The 16,415-nt window shown below is 33.3% G+C and overlaps 1 protein-coding gene across 2 annotated transcripts in view; it reads left to right on the top strand.

The window, feature by feature from the left end:
- Pxn (Peroxidasin) overlaps nt 1-16,415 on the top strand; it is an 899,909-nt gene that overhangs the window by 844,123 nt on the left and 39,371 nt on the right. For both annotated transcript variants that reach the window (XM_081765474.1, XM_081765473.1), the window contains exons 14-16: nt 10,402-10,523; nt 11,139-11,405; nt 13,491-13,724. In XM_081765474.1, the coding sequence (XP_081621600.1) occupies nt 10,402-10,523; nt 11,139-11,405; nt 13,491-13,724 (623 nt within the window). The remainder of the gene's footprint in view (nt 1-10,401; nt 10,524-11,138; nt 11,406-13,490; nt 13,725-16,415) is intronic.

Genomic DNA, 16,415 nt, shown 5'->3' on the forward strand with positions numbered 1-16,415 from the left:
TGAATACTGAGTTGGTATATCTATTATTTGACGTCCTAGGATTTGTTCTTAGGAGATGGATGATTAATGAAAGGGAATGATTATAAAATTAAATTTTGTGTGCGCTCTCCCACGGGGAATCGGGCTCAAGACTATGTACTCCCATGCGCAAAAAAAATTGCGCGTATACTGTAACTCACAATTTTTCGCAATTATTTCATTTTCCATATGTTTATGGGTAAAATTTAGTTATTAGTACGTGGAGATAATGGAAAGCAATCCATCTAAGGAGATATTTCCAAAAAATATAATAAAATAATAAAAATATAAGCAAAAAACAAAATTATGTTCGGTTTTGTGTATACTGGCAATAATGTTTTCGAGGGAATTTTTGGAGTAGCACAGCACGATTGCAGAGGGAATAACAAGATTGGTAGGAGAAAAGCTGAACCAAGGAAATAGAAATTGGAGTAAAATATTGCATTTATTGGCTTAAATCTAGGATGTAAATTGTCTGCCAAATATAAATTAGCTTCTGTAAGCAAGATGTTATACGGAAATATATAAACAAAGAGAAAAACTGTTGTCTTAAGTTTGGAAGTGACATGCTCTATAGCCATGAGCATTTATTTCTTAAGAAAATGATAGGCAACAAAAGAAAATCTGTGTGGTCAAGTGGGTAGAGTGACGGACTAGTAATTCTTATACTGTTTTGACACCAGATCGAATCCCATCCGGTCCTATTCAATTTTTTTCTTTACAAAACATTGTAGAAAGTGTATAATTTTTATGTTAATAAAACTAAAACAATACAATTAGGAAATAACTTTTTGTTTCCTCTGATGACGTATTTATTTAGAATTAGTGTACTATTAGTAATACCGATTGCTTTCAGTTTATGGTGTTGTATAGCTTCCTTTATCATCCTCTTTTCTTGAAAAAAAAAAATGTCTCCAATAAAGTATGAAAAATATATATAGTCAGAAACAGACATCTTAGTATCAAACGTGATTTATCGTGATGAAATAAACAAGTTTCCCGTTATTAAAAAAAGAAAACTATAGAAAATCATTGAATTTGGTCTTAAGGTTTTTATTATGCTATATATATTCTTTATAAGACTATACTTTATAAGGCAAGATGAGCGATCATACCCTCAAATTTAGCTAGTGAGTGAAAGATGTTTTCGGCACAAATATTTTACAGGTTTAGGTGCATGAAACACCAATACGTCATGGTCTTGACCTTCGTTTATTTCACATTTTTATCCGATATATCATAGCAGGTAAAAAGCAGCATCAATCGGCAAGAAGAACTGCAAGTTGTGGTCTTAGTCTGTTTTTGATGCTGCGGACTCGATTGCCTAGCACGCTCGTCTATACCTTGACTCATACGTCTATCATTCAGTGCAGGCACATATCCAGCTTTTCTTTTCGGAGGGGACCCGACACGAATCCTCGTAAGCACGTAATCCTAATGTTTCAAAAATATCAATAATAATAATAATAGTAATAGTAATAATAATAATAATAATAATAATAATAATAATAATAATAATAATAATAATAATAATAATAATAATAATGCAACAGTTCTGTATTTCTCTTAAACGTTTCTTACTTGTCATTTATGAACCGGTCAAACTTAATTCTAACTCACACAAAATCAAAAAATATATTCTAGAGACATGTAAGGAAAACTGTCTGCTACGTATATTACATAACAAAAATAGCAAATGGCAATGAGTGTATCGTTCTAATACAGTAATGTTATAAACAGACCGGAAACGAAATTGTAATCCCATTTAAAAGTGTTCTTTAATTCCACCTGGTATCAATGGCATTACGGTATATTCTTACAAGTAACACTTCCCAAGTGTAACACTCCGATTTTGATAAAATTTGACAGGCAGATACTACACATAAAATAAACGAATACATGTTTTTTATTTTCTGCGGAAAAAACTGTTTTACGGGGGCAAAAGCACTCACCCAAAATTTTGAAAGTTGACGCCCGAAAGACAAAAACAAGTGGACCAAAGTGTACGAAATTCTGCACAGATATGGCAGACGTAAAATGAAGGAATACGTGTTTTGTATTTTCCTGGAAAAAACGGTTAGGTGGGACGCAGACCCCTCCAAACCTTTGATCATGAAATATCAAAAGTGCTAGTAACAATATGTCTGATGTGTGTAAAGGACGAAGAATTCCGATGAAACTTTGTGTATGGACAATACGCATAAACTAAACGAATGCCTGTTTTAGGAGACAAAATCCCCCATCCAAAATGATGAAAATTGACGCCCGAAAGGCAAGAAGAAGTGAACCGAAATGAATGAAATTGTGCACAGATATTGTAGACGAAAAATGAGGGAATATGGGTTCCGTATTTTCCTGAAAAAAAGAAAAACGTTTCGGTGGGACACAGACCCCTCCAAAACTTTTATCGTGAAATATCAAAAGTGCTAATAACAGTATGTCAGATGTGCTTAAAGGACATGAGCAATTGGAAGGACGCATTGTGTAGGGACAATACACACAAAAAAAAAAAAAAAAAAAAAAAAAGAATATGGGTTTATTTTCTGCGAAAAATTAGTTTTAGGGGGCAGAATTCCCCACCCAAAATTTTGAAATCGTGCACAGATATTCTAGACGTAAATTGAGGTAATTCTGTTTCGTATTTTCCTGGAAAAAAGCGATTGAGTGGGGCACGGATCTTCTAAGCTGTTGATTAGGAAATATCAAAAGTGCAAATAAGTATATCAGAAGTTCCTAAAGAGTATGGAGAATTGCAACGAAACTTCGTATACGGACAATTTGCAAAACAATAAATGAAATGCATTTTAATTTGTATGTAAAAACAGTGTTGGGTCCTAGAGCCCCTCCAAAAAAAGTTAATATTACCGTAAAAGTGCAGGAAGGAGTGGACCGAAGCAAATGAAATTGTGTGTAGATATTGTATAAACTGTATGTAAAATAAGGACTTTCGTGTTTTAAAGATGTCCCTATCAATTTTGGCACATCAACAGCAAACAGGAAATTAATCGGCACGTGTTTTTGTTTATGCGGAAAAACATTGTAAGGGTTAAAGTTGCTTCGTGAAATACTACAAAATACGCTATACTGTATGTGCTTGTTGTTGATCTGCCAAATTTGAAGAAATCTGATGGAGACACTTGTGAAACACGAGAGGCTTTATTTTTCATATCCAATATCTACAGACAATTTCATTCGCTTCGGTCCAATCCTTCCGACACTCAACGCCTCGGTCCACTCAAAAGGTTTTTTTCTCTTTTCAGGAAAATACGAAGCACGTATTTCCTCATCTTACCTCTACAACATTTGTGAACAATTTCATTCAGTTCGGTACATTTTTTCTTGCCTTTCTTGCGTCAAATTTCAAAATTCATGGGGGGGACCTTTTGTCCTCTAAAACCGTTTTTTCACAGGAAATAAAAAAGCCGAATTTGTTTATTTTTTGCTTATTGTCCTAACACAAAGTTTTGTTCCAATTCTTCATGTAAATTTAGGCACTTCTGACATACTGTTATTAGCACTTTTGATATTTCATGATCAAGGGTTTGGAGGGATCTGTGCCCCACCTAACCGTTTTTTCCAGGAAAATACAAAACACGTATTCCCTAATTTTATGTCAGCAATATCTGTTCACAATTTCGTTCACTTTGGTCCACTTGTTTTTGCCTTTCGAGCGTCAACTTTCAAATTTTGGGTGAGGGCTTTTGCCCCCTAAAACCGTTTTTCAGCAAAAAAAATAAATAAAAAAGCACTTATTTGTTTATTTTATGTATAGTATCTAGCTGCCAAATTTTATCAAAATCGGAGTGTTACACTTGGGAAGTGTTACCCTATAGAATTATAACAACGCATTGTCCACAGTTTGGACACTGACTCAAAGTAATCTGACATAAAAAAAAAAAAAAACCTCAAAAGGGAAAAAGTAGGTTTATTAAAAAGCGCTTGAGGTTTGGTAAGGGACAGCTTCCAGGACCTCACGCTGGATACGTCACTGAGTCAATGCATTATATTTGTTTCTTGCAAAAATGATAATTAGATGCGTAATGTGTAAAATTATATCATAGTTTGACTTTTTATAGGTTTTTCCTTAACACATCCATATTATCCGGCGTTCTGCCTGCCTGTTTTATGTCGGATAAGCGAAACTCTACTGTACTTTCAGATAGCATATACACAGGAGCTAGAGGTCTGCACGGGCCGGAATTTTTAGAACGGACCCGGCCCGTCCCCTTTAATTTATAATCTATAGGCATTAGCGTATTAAGGGGGAAGCCAATGGAGCCCAGGGCCCCCAGCTCAGGGGGCTCTTTAAAATTCCTCTGTTTAATACTTACGCTCGCGGTATCGCTAGATTTAAGTCTTTGCATCAGCAGCATTTACCTGTTAATAATGAATGCAATTATTTAATTGTTAATAATGAATTTAACTAAACTAATTATTGTAAACTTGGAGCACATTCAAATATTACAGCATAGTTCTCGGTAGTTCCATAAGTAATTTCAGAGGCCACGGTGTTTCAGTGGTAGAGCGTTTACCTTTGGTGCATAGAGTCCTTGGTTCGATCTATGCTCGCGCCAAGTGAACCTAGTGCTGGACAAACACTGTGTGCGTGGGTTTTCTCGAGGTTCTCCCGTTTTATCCCACTTTTTTCATTCCACCATTTCATTCATTTCTTATCATCACTGTCTCCTTTAGCCTATCCGGCATATTCGTGGGACGTAAAACTTAAAAATTTCATTTCAAATCATTTCAATCAAAAAACAGTTGCAGGAAGTATGTAATTTCGAATAAAACAAACTACTATATACAATTCTGAGTATATTATTCTTTTATGAAATTCTCGCGAACCTTATTTCTAAATTGAAGGGTAAGAAGACTAAATTCATTCTCTTATTATTATAGATCCATTTCAATTGAAGCAGTTGGAATAGTTGAAAAAAAAAAAAAAACATACCCTATATTCCAGTGTGCCACAATCGGTATAACGCGCCACACTGGTGTGTCCAGCAAAGTGAACAGTGTGACGCAAACTTTTTCCTATTATTTGCAAGAATATTTGTCGAGTTCCTGTTATTTATTATTATTATTATTATTATTATTATTATTATTATTATTATTATTATTATTATTATTATTATTATTATTATTATTATTATTATTATTATTAACGATTTTTCCATGGATCAGCTGTCTGTATACGGTTAAGCAACCACAAGTATCACATTGAAGGAATGAGTGTAATTATTTACTTTAATAGTAATACAAAAGTCTATTTGCTTGTATATTCTACCGGTAATAACTGCATCCGTCTAGAAAGCTAGGACTAACAACAAAGGGATACCAAGTTGTGACCACACACCGCCCCAAATCGTGGGTGCCACAAGTTCTCTTCTACGCCTTAGAACAATAAGGGCTGTAGCGTTCAGGGAGAGAGAGAAACAACTTAATTCCATTGCAGTTATATGCTTATTAAATGTTAACTTATATTTATAAATTATGTAAGTGATCGTATCGTTTTCTGTTTATTATTATTATTATTATTATTATTATTATTATTATTATTATTAATAATAATAATTATAATAATAATAATAATTCTTATTATTATACATTTCTTAATACGTTGATTGCCATGTGTATGGAATTCCATACACACGGCTGTCCTGTACAGTAGAGCGTGATTATTTTCCATACGCAAACAATGTAGATATTCCAAGTTTGTTGTGTTCGTTCTATAGGTGTGTATGTAATTAGATACATATGGCGTAGAAATCAAAATTTAATGTCCATGCCACGTATATGCAAAACCATACAGAAAGACATTTATGAACAAAGACATTGAGTTTGAGTTTAACGTCTCGTTCAGCAACGAAGCTATATGAGACGTCGGCCTACTGATTAACGTGGACTCCGAACCACGTGAGCTCTCGCCGGGAATCGAAGCCGGGTCTTCCACGCCAAAGCCGCGTACGCTACCCACTAAGGAGTTTATGAACAGAGACATTTATGAGGTAAAACAAAGGCGAAAACAAAGATGTGTGATGTGATTTTGAGTTTATCGTCCCTTCAGCAGCGAGGCTATATGAGACGTGGACCTACTGATTAACGTGAAATCCGAACCACATGAGCTCCCGCCGGACGAAAACAAAGACCTTTGGAATTGACAATTGTTTGGACATTCCAGTCGAACCTACCTAATATTAACGTTTCTACGATAATTTCGTAACATTGTATTATTTCTTTTGTTGATTAGCTTGGTTAGGCTTATTTAAACACTTTCTTCTTTGCACCGACGTGTCACATCTCTTGGATGAAGATACACTAGCTCTCACTGGAAATCTAATCCAGAACCAATGCATTTGAACCATTTGACCACAACAAGGCACATTTAAAAAGAAGTTTCGATTTTGTTCGGAAAATTGTGATTAGGTGTAACATTTAAAAATATATTTAAGAAAGGGTACGGAGTAAACGCACTGTACTTTCTCGCTCGAATTTTTTACACTGACTTATGTTAGGCTGCAACTGTTATTGAAACATTTATTTGGGAAATTGCGAATAAAATAATGTATTGAAAAACTTTGCTAGAAGAAACTTCAGGCCCAAAAGTAAAGTACCCATTGGTCATATTTCCGTTAGAAATAACTTGATCCATATATTAGAATTATAAAGGATATAATTGTATGTGAACTATAAGCAAAAGCGTCTGAGTAATTTCAGAGAAAATTATGCAAAAAGTCATCCCCAAGAATAAATTATCCCTTGTGGATCTTTTCAGTACAAACGAGCTATGCTATATTATTAGTGTTTTCATAAAACATTTATTTATGAAATACGAACACAATCGCCTGAGTCGTTCTTGAGAAAATCGCAGGGTAAAACTTGCTGTCAAAAGTAATATACCATTTCTAGATTTTCCGGATGAGGGAATTATACCATATAGCTAGGTTATTTATGTAACACGTATTTATAAAATATGAACAACAAACATCTCCTGAGTTGTTTTTAGGAAGGTCATCGGGAAAAGCTTACCCCCAAAGGTAAACTCTTCTATCTGTAATTTTGACAGTATATCGAGTAATTAAGCAAATCGTCGGGAAAAATTTCACTGTCAAAGTAAACTATCTCTTTTGGATTTTTCTTTTCGGAACAAGCGAGTTATACCATATTGTAAGATTATTACATAAAATATTTTTACTGAAATTAGAACAAATTTGTCTCAGTTATTACTGAGACAATTGTCCAAAAAAAATCAACCCTTGAGAAAACCACTTCTTCTGTATATTATCGGAATAAACTATTTATGCTCTATGTTAGTTTATTAATGAAATATTTCTTTACGAAATATGAACAAAATTGTCTGAGGCGTTAATGGGAAAACCATCGGGGGAAAGCTCACCCTAAGATTAAGCTACTCCTTCGAACGAGTTGTCATATTGTTAGGTAATTAATGATACATTTATTTATGAAATGTGGTTGAGAAAATTGTGCATACCATACAGTAAATTACACCATATATATTTTTTCAGAAAAAATATTCATATGTGGTGGAGATTTGTTAATAAAATATATATTTATCAAAAGTAAATAAAATCGTCACAGCTTTTTTTTATTTGAGAAAATTGAATTATTTTAAATTTTAATCCTTCAGTAAATTACCCTTGCTTTTAGGTGTCGAATGACATAAAATTCGAAAGATATTATGTTATTAAAACGTTATGTCTAGAATTCGGTGCAGATACGTTGAACAGTATGGCCTCTATTTGAGTGCGTGTAAAAGCGTGACGAACCGAGAGACAAATAGATGGACAAACATCGAAAAATCATTTTTTTCGATATGTAGGAGCCATGTAACTTGAATTTATTGAAACCTGGTATTCGGTTTTTATAACTATCACCACACTTTCTTCTTTCGTCGCTCGAATGTGAAAACGAATAGGCCTACACCGACACGTAATGTGATAATTTGTAATCCCAAAAATTTAATTTATGTTTAATGTGTGGTTACTCTAGAAAAAAAAAGCTTATGCATGTTACATCATTTTATTATCAGTTTTTCACGCTACTGTATAATTCGGTACGATTATAGTTAATATTCATGGCATATTTTGGAAGCATTCGCGTTCCTCACAAAGAGAGCTGTAAAATTTAGTTTTGTTTAAAGAAAGCACTCTTGATTTTTTTTTTCCACACAGACTTGCATTTGTTGCACTTGTGGATATGAAACAAAAGGAGAGAGAGAGTCAATACTTTAAAAAGAAACACACACACAGAAACACTAGAACAGTTTTTTTCTTCATGACAACGAGCTATCGCTGTGACTGTGTTCCTCACGCTGTGTGTAAAGCTGCAGGTTGCTCTTGTTTTGTTTTTTTCCTGTTCCTGACTCACACTCGCAGTGAGTTGAAGCTGTGTAAAAACGGAGAGGGAACAGTTAAGCATACCATACCATAAACTAAAAACAATCGCTATTAGTAATAAATAGTAAGCTAATTCTGAATAAATACGTCATCAGAAAAACAAAAAGTTATTTCATTATTATATTATTTCGTTTCTTATTAACATAAAATTATACACTTTCTACACTGTTTTGTAAAGAAAAAAAATTGAACAGGACCGGATGGGATTCGATCTGGTGTCAAAACAGTATAAGAATTACTAGTCCGTCACTCTACCCACTTGACCACACAGATTTTCTTTTGTTGCCTATCATTTTCTTAAGAAATAAATGCTCATGGCTATAGAGCATGTCACTTCCAAACTTAAGACAACAGTTTTTCTCTTTGTTTATATATTTCCGTATAACATCTTGCTTACAGAAGCTAATTTATATTTGGCAGACAATTTACACCCTAGATTTAAGCCAATAAATGCAATATTTTACTCCAATTTCTATTTCCTTGGTTCAGCTTTTCTCCTACCAATCTTGTTATTCCCTCTGCAATCGTGCTGTGCTACTCCAAAAATTCCCTCGAAAATATTATTGCCAGTATACACAAAACCGAACATAATTTTGTTTTTTGCTTATATTTTTATTATTTTATTATATTTTTTTGGAAATATCTCCTTAGGTGGATTGCTTTCTATTATCTCCACGTACTAATAACTGAATTTTACCAATAAACATATGAAAAATGGAATAATTGCGAAAAATTGTGAGATACAGTATACGCGCAATATTTTTTGCGCATGGGAGTACATCACAGTCGCACGCGCTAGACTATACAGAGTGGCTCATTTTAATCTTTCCACAGAAATGTCTCGACAACGGTTGAACATAAAGAACTAAACAAAAACTCAAACAGGAAATACCATGGGAGAAATCGAATGGTGATGTCGCGGTGCCCCCAGAGCCGCCTTTAATTCTAAGATGGATTGTTTATATGATTCTCAAGCAGTTCTTTGAGCACAATACTTCACACAATTTCGTGAGTAGAGAAATGAAAATATAAAATCGAAGCTAATATTTAGATTGTTAAGTTTTGTGCCAGCTACTAGAAAAGTATCATCAGGACATAATTTATTGTGCTATTTTTTACACTTATGGTACCGATGATAGTAATAATATAAAAAATTGTACACTCCCCTTTGGGAGGTATCGAACTGTTTTGCCAGGGGGGATATCGTCTATCACAGGGAGGGTGTAAGGGGGGTGTTGAGGGGGTGTAAATATTCCCTGGTTCTATAGACCTTGGTGCAAGTTAGTTGTAAATCTGGCGCCCCGAAATATGTTCCCAATCGGGACCCGCACCACTTAAGGCCGGCCCTGTATATATAGAAGCTAGTTTCAAATTGTAGTTACTAGGCTGTTACAAAAATGTTTACCTGTTTGTAAAAATGAACATTTGGACTTTTAACTGTTATTATTTCTTGTTAAATGTGATAATATACGCATATGAATAGATACAATTGCAACAATGCCTTAGATTTCCTAGTAACAACATTTAAAATCATACATTTGATTACTTTTCAAGAAAATTACATTCTATTCTCAGGTATGTATTTATTTAAGTTCATCTGAAATCGTATAGTATAAATTAATTAATTTCGTTACAAATCAAACATTGTACGGTAGTATACCATAAAATCATGACAAATTAGAGGTATCAGCATTAGTACTTACGACTCCTATTATTGTATTATTTCTACTTCATAACATTTTATGACTTGTAAAAAAATTACAAGACTTGTTGCTTTGAGCAATAGTTCCCCTAGACGATGTAAAAATAATCATGTGGATTGTGGTACATAACTGAAGAAAAATGCGTCACATAGTATTACAAAATTGGTTAATTTTTTGATAGAAAGCTTTTATGAAATATAGAATATATAGAAAGCCTATAGTTTATTTGACTACTTATATGCTATCTATGGATTGATTTTAAGGATTTCCCCAGATGGAAGTCTTTACGTGTACAACATTTCAAAGGCAGATGAAGGCATGTACGAATGTTCTGCAACAAATGACAACGGGAGAGCATCTGCACGAGGGCACCTGAGTGTTAAAGGTTAGTCTTCTTATTTCAAAAAGTCTGTAGGTTACTTAACTAACTTAATTACCTGAAATATATTTACGTTCGAAGTATACATATCTAGTCTTAGAAGATATTTTTTGTCTGTTGTGTTAATTAGTTCATTTAATTCAAATGAACAATATGTTGATTTTGGTAAATAGTGAGAAATTAACTTATTAAACTAAAATAAATACTACACTAGGTTGTTTACAGTAGATCACATGACTTATTTGTTAATTTTTGCCATACTATGTTCGTGTTCATTAAATTCTTGATACGCGTAAGAAACTGCAAATGTCGTTTTGTTTTTACTTAAGTATATTGCTCGAAGGCAGGTTTTAATCCATTTACCTTTTGTACTTGGGTTTTCTTTATTGTTATACATATTTTACTTAATAAATAAAATCTTAAGATATAAACTGAAATAAATTTTACTATGCTAAGGTAACTATTTACTATCTAGAATTATATTGAAGTATACGAATGTGGAATATTTATTGTGTGAATAATCAGATTTGTAACAGACAGTTTTATTATCATTATTACTATATAGTTTCTATATATATACTAAAAGTGATATACGTAAATAATAATAATTTCGTTTTCCAGATGAACCTTTAATCGGTCCAGGTGACCGTTATGTGAGAATTTCTCTGGAAGAAGCTCGCAACGCCATAGATAAAGCAGTGAATGGTACTTTACAGAATTTGTTCTATCGAGAACGAGGAACACGTCCATCACCCAGTGAACTTCTTCGACTCTTTCGATTTCCCAACGCTGCCGCTCGAGAAATCGCTCGTGCGGCAGAAATTTATGAAAGAACACTTCAAATTATTAAAAGACATGTGGAAGCAGGAATGAAATTTAATTTATCAGGTACGAAATTATAAAACTTTGTAAAATTTTATATTTAAACTGTTAAGGTTTTTCTTGATCTTGAGTTACTAATGATTTTTTTAAGAAAATAAAATGATGTAGTAACTAGTACTGTATATACAATACAAACTGATTCTTTTATCAAATTTAATAACTACGACATAATTCAGAAGTGTTGATATCAATAAGATTGTTATTTAAGTCAGCTTATTCAATGTTTATTTCGAATAATACCAAGGTAATTGTAATCTTACAATCTCTCTTTCCGATCGTACAAAATTTTCATTTATTTGAAGATCGTGTTCTGTATCGGTGCAACTCGGAATTCTTCAAGAAAACAATGTTATGATGACTTTCTCTGGTATCAGGAAAAGAAAGAAAGCAAACCAAAGGACTAAATCTATAAGCATGCTTATTGAATTACTACTTTTGTAATTAAATATGTAAGTGTGAACATTCTTTTTCTTTCTTGTTATTTGACTCTAATAATGTCGAAATGTTTTCGTCTTTTCATTAATTCCTCTAAATATTAAACGGACATAAGGTTTGCGATCAGTTCGCATAAAAAACTATTAAATTTCTACTAAAATTATTAAAAGTAATGGGTGGAAACACTAATTCCGATTATTGCGTCTGTAAGATTTTTTACTAAACTGTCTCGACCACTTAAACTGTGGCCTTCTTCATCAGCAAATTTATTCAAGTGAAGATCAAATCACTTTATAAATACATTTTGCACTTTTAGTGTAAGGGTTCATAGTTGGAAAGATATCTCTTGTTAAACTGATTGTTTATGTAGATATTTTTTACGGCAACTTTTTTGTGAAAGAAGTGACTTGTGAAAGTGACGATTTAACACTGACATCGTAAGAGATCTGTAGACATTAACGAAACATCAGAATCTCGTTTAGGCTATGCTTCTTGTTTCCTTCGTATAACTAATCCACTTTACAGTAATCGTATTCAAAAATTTAATAATAATTGGTTATATAACAAATTATTGATTGTGTGATCATGAAGAAACGCTTAAATTTAAGTTTTTTTTGACTATTAACCTAAACACATTGCAAATGCAGCTCCACTAAAATATCCACTATAAGTAGTATAGGTGTTTAAAAAATGCTAAACACGTAAAATATGCAGAGTAATGGTCACATGTAATGCGTTTGATAACATACTGAAAAGAAAGTTTATAATCTTACCTAGGAAAAATTATTATTATTATTATTATTATTATTATTATTATTATTATTATTATTATTATTATTATTATATTTTAAATAACTATACATTTAGTGACTCTTCTAGCCATTCGTTCCTTGGCTAAATGGAGTCATCAATATAAATGATTGTACAGTCATGTCCAAAATTATTGTCGCATATTTATAACTGTCTTCTTGAAAGAATATAATTTGATAATAATTTTGCAGGGTACTTTTAATACTGATACTATGTGTATAATCGGGAAATGTATATTTGTGGTAAATTTCATAGGAAAAGACTTATAAATGCGAAAATTAGAATGAGTAAAACAAAGTGTTGCTAAATGGGCAAGAAAGTTTTATTTTCGTTTTATTGTTCTTATTTACTGCTCTTTTGACATGAAATTTGCCATATACATGTCTTTATCGATTATACACATACTAACATTTTAAAAAATACCGGACGAATTCGTTATCAAATTATATTTCTGCAACAACATATTTATAGACATGCGACAATCATTTTGGACATGACTGTACATACAGTACATGTCTTCTTGTTGGTAACTTCAGAGCAAATAGACCAACTGTAATCTGATTTTGTTTGATGTACAGAGAATGTACTTCTCCATATAGTAATAAAATTGTATTTTAATTGGTCAATTCACTCATTTACTTCATCCTCGTTCATTTACGCTCTTCTTACACTTGTTTAAGGTATGTACGGTATAGTCAAACTGCCAATCTGGTGATTCTACAATATACTCATAACTTAAAATAAATATAAGTAATGCTTTAGTGTTACAGTAACATAGAAATACAAAGTAAATACAGAAATATTCTTTGTAATTTTCTGAAATTATTATTATATTTTATGTTTCAGAATTTTCGTACAAGGACTTGCTCTCTCCATCTCATCTTGAACTAGTGGCCAACATGTCTGGCTGCATGATCCATCGCCCACATACAAACTGCACTGACATGTGTTTCCACAGCAAGTATCGTTCCTTTGATGGCACCTGTAACAATCTTCAACACCCAATGTGGGGTGCATCATTAACTGGGTTCAACCGATTACTTAAGCCAATATATGAAAATGGTTTTAACACTCCAGTTGGTAAGTTCCATGCTTGCGTAGTCATAAAATTAAATACCCTGCAAAAACACAGTTGGAAGCCACATGGTGGTTACTCACTTAGCTGCCGAGATTTTGTATAATACTTCCATTTTATGAAGTCTCATTACAGCGATGAAAGGAAATATTCATTCTACTATAGATAATATTAATATTATAAATCAATAGTACTCTTCTTTGTTCCATACCAGCTGTGGATTGGTATATGGGAGATACACTTAGCTATCATTAAATATTGCTGAGTCTCAATCACCTATCACTGCCTATTATGAGGAAAGGGAGGGATCCCATGCTGTTGAAATCCAATAATAATCACTAGGCTAGGATTTTTCGATGGGGGAAAAGTACTGAAATTGGTGAGTGGAAAGGTGGAAAAGAACACCGTTTCTAAAGGAAATTTGGTGGAATGAAAACTATCTTAATTAATAATCATAGTACATCACAAACTCATTTTTAACATGTTTGCATGTAATTTTATACGTCTAAATATTTGGTCACTTAAAAATTCGATTTATTGACATTTCAAAGCGTAGAAGAATGAAGTGAAAATCAAATTGAATTTGACAGGATTCATTATCTCAATTTTGGAAAATGTCCGATTTTCTCGGTTTGCCAGGAATATTGTTCTCACGGCACTTAAGATCCGTCACATCAGCTGTATCTCCAACTTCTATCATTCGAAGTTTTTCTTCAAACTACTTTCAAGTCTGAGTTATACTGATCCCTGCAGACTATCCTTTACAGCTTGAAATATGTTTCATTGTTCCTGCTTGGAAATGCTAGGAAGGAAGTTCTTGTGACCCCATCTCCAGCTTTTTTATGCAGTCGACAAGCATTTTGCAACCATGAACTTCATGCAGTTCCTTAATAGTATCTTCTTTAGCAATAAGTTTCTGAGCATTGTTCACAAGACTCTGGTTCTGATGGATCAATTTTTCTGAGGGAGCGCTTTATTTTATCAAAAACTTTCACAATAGGATACTGTGGCAGATATCCAGCGCTCCACCTTGTAACAATTAGATCTGGAGGAATCGGTAGTCTCGTTATCTCCTTACACATTTGAATGCGGTAAGGACACATTTCAGCAACAAAACGACCGCACAAATTCACACACACGGTGCAACTCGTGGGCTCTACGTGTAACATGATGCATTTTACTGTACAGACATTTCAGCAATCGGAATGCAGACAACCATGCTGCCTGATCGATTAGGACTAACTACATTTTGTCACACTACTTAAAACCATGTAGCCATAAAAACATGCAATTGTCGTTGAACATCTCTGTTACACTTGTAGCATTAGTTTTATTTAAGCAATACATTTTCAAAAACACCAGCTTCTCCGGATCATCAGTTAATGAAGCAGACAGAATACTTAGTACACTCTACTCATAGGCTCTATAGTTTCCTCCAGAATGAAACATAGTGAATGAACCCCAAGAACTGAGTTGACGTGTTCAATAGTTCTTTTAAACAAAACTACTTGCATCGTTGTAGATAATGTAAGGAGCGCAATAAACTAACGTTAACACTCGCCCAGCGGAGATGCTAGAAATAACGCATCCGATGAACATAGGGTCATTTTTGACCCACTAATATTTTAATTTTTTTTTTTTTTTTTTTTTTTTTTTTTTTTTTTTTTTTAAGGAGAACATAGTATTATTACTAAATGTCCAATTAATTTAAAACTTGATATTATTGATGAGCATATTGGTCTTCATTGGTGGATCTAGAAGGCAAAAATTGGGAAAGGGCAGACAGACTATGATAGCTTCAGCACTTTCTTCTTGCTGTCTAATCAGTTCACAAAATATCTCATCTGAAGTTTTCAAAAACTTTTGGTAGGACATTACTACCGCACAGAGAACACACGTGCACAGTTTATTTATATTCTTCGTCTGCACGAGTGAAATTGGACTAAAATGTTTACTCTGACAGGCAGTTACAGTTCATGAAGAGAAATTTCCCGTCCGTAGAAATGAAATTTTCCAATATGATTCAGTGTTTCCCACAAATATATAATGCACACAAACACACCCAGATATACATACATATTACTATGCGTTTCCATTGGTACATATTTTGAAGAACATTATCTCATATTCTACATATTTGGAAGAAATAATCCTGCATCCTCGCCACTGATATGAATTTCACGTTTTGTGGGATTTTTTTTGTCACTTTTCAACACTCGGACTTGTTAGAGCATGCCAAGGGAATGAGCAGAGTAGAAATTATCATGGGTGAGAAAAATGGCAACAGATCCGACGGTGTGAGGTAGACAAGACAAATAAAATATCCTTCACGTAAACAGCGAAAACTGGGCCATTCCAGACCCAGACAAAGAATTGTTTCTTTGTGATTGACAAATAAAGAATGCTAGCGTAATAGAAGTGTTACTGTATGGTAGGTAGATTAAAAGAAGCATACCTAGGCCGATGACCGGAAAAATGAAGAAGAAATAGGGAAAAAAATTAAAATAAAACATTTATGGGTCAAAAATGACCCGATCTCCGATGGGCGAGTGTTAATACTGGTGGAGAATGATCTGTACAATATGTACGAATAACAAATGAAAAGTTAAAAATTGGTGCTTATTTGGTGAGAATTTCTTGATTGAGTGGAGAAGGTTCTTTTTGGTGGACATAAACTTCGAGTTTGGAATCCTAAA

The sequence above is a fragment of the Thermobia domestica genome, chromosome 7, assembly GCF_964235325.1.
Source record: "Thermobia domestica chromosome 7, izTheDome1.hap1.1, whole genome shotgun sequence".
NCBI classification, from domain to species: domain Eukaryota; kingdom Metazoa; phylum Arthropoda; class Insecta; order Zygentoma; family Lepismatidae; genus Thermobia; species Thermobia domestica.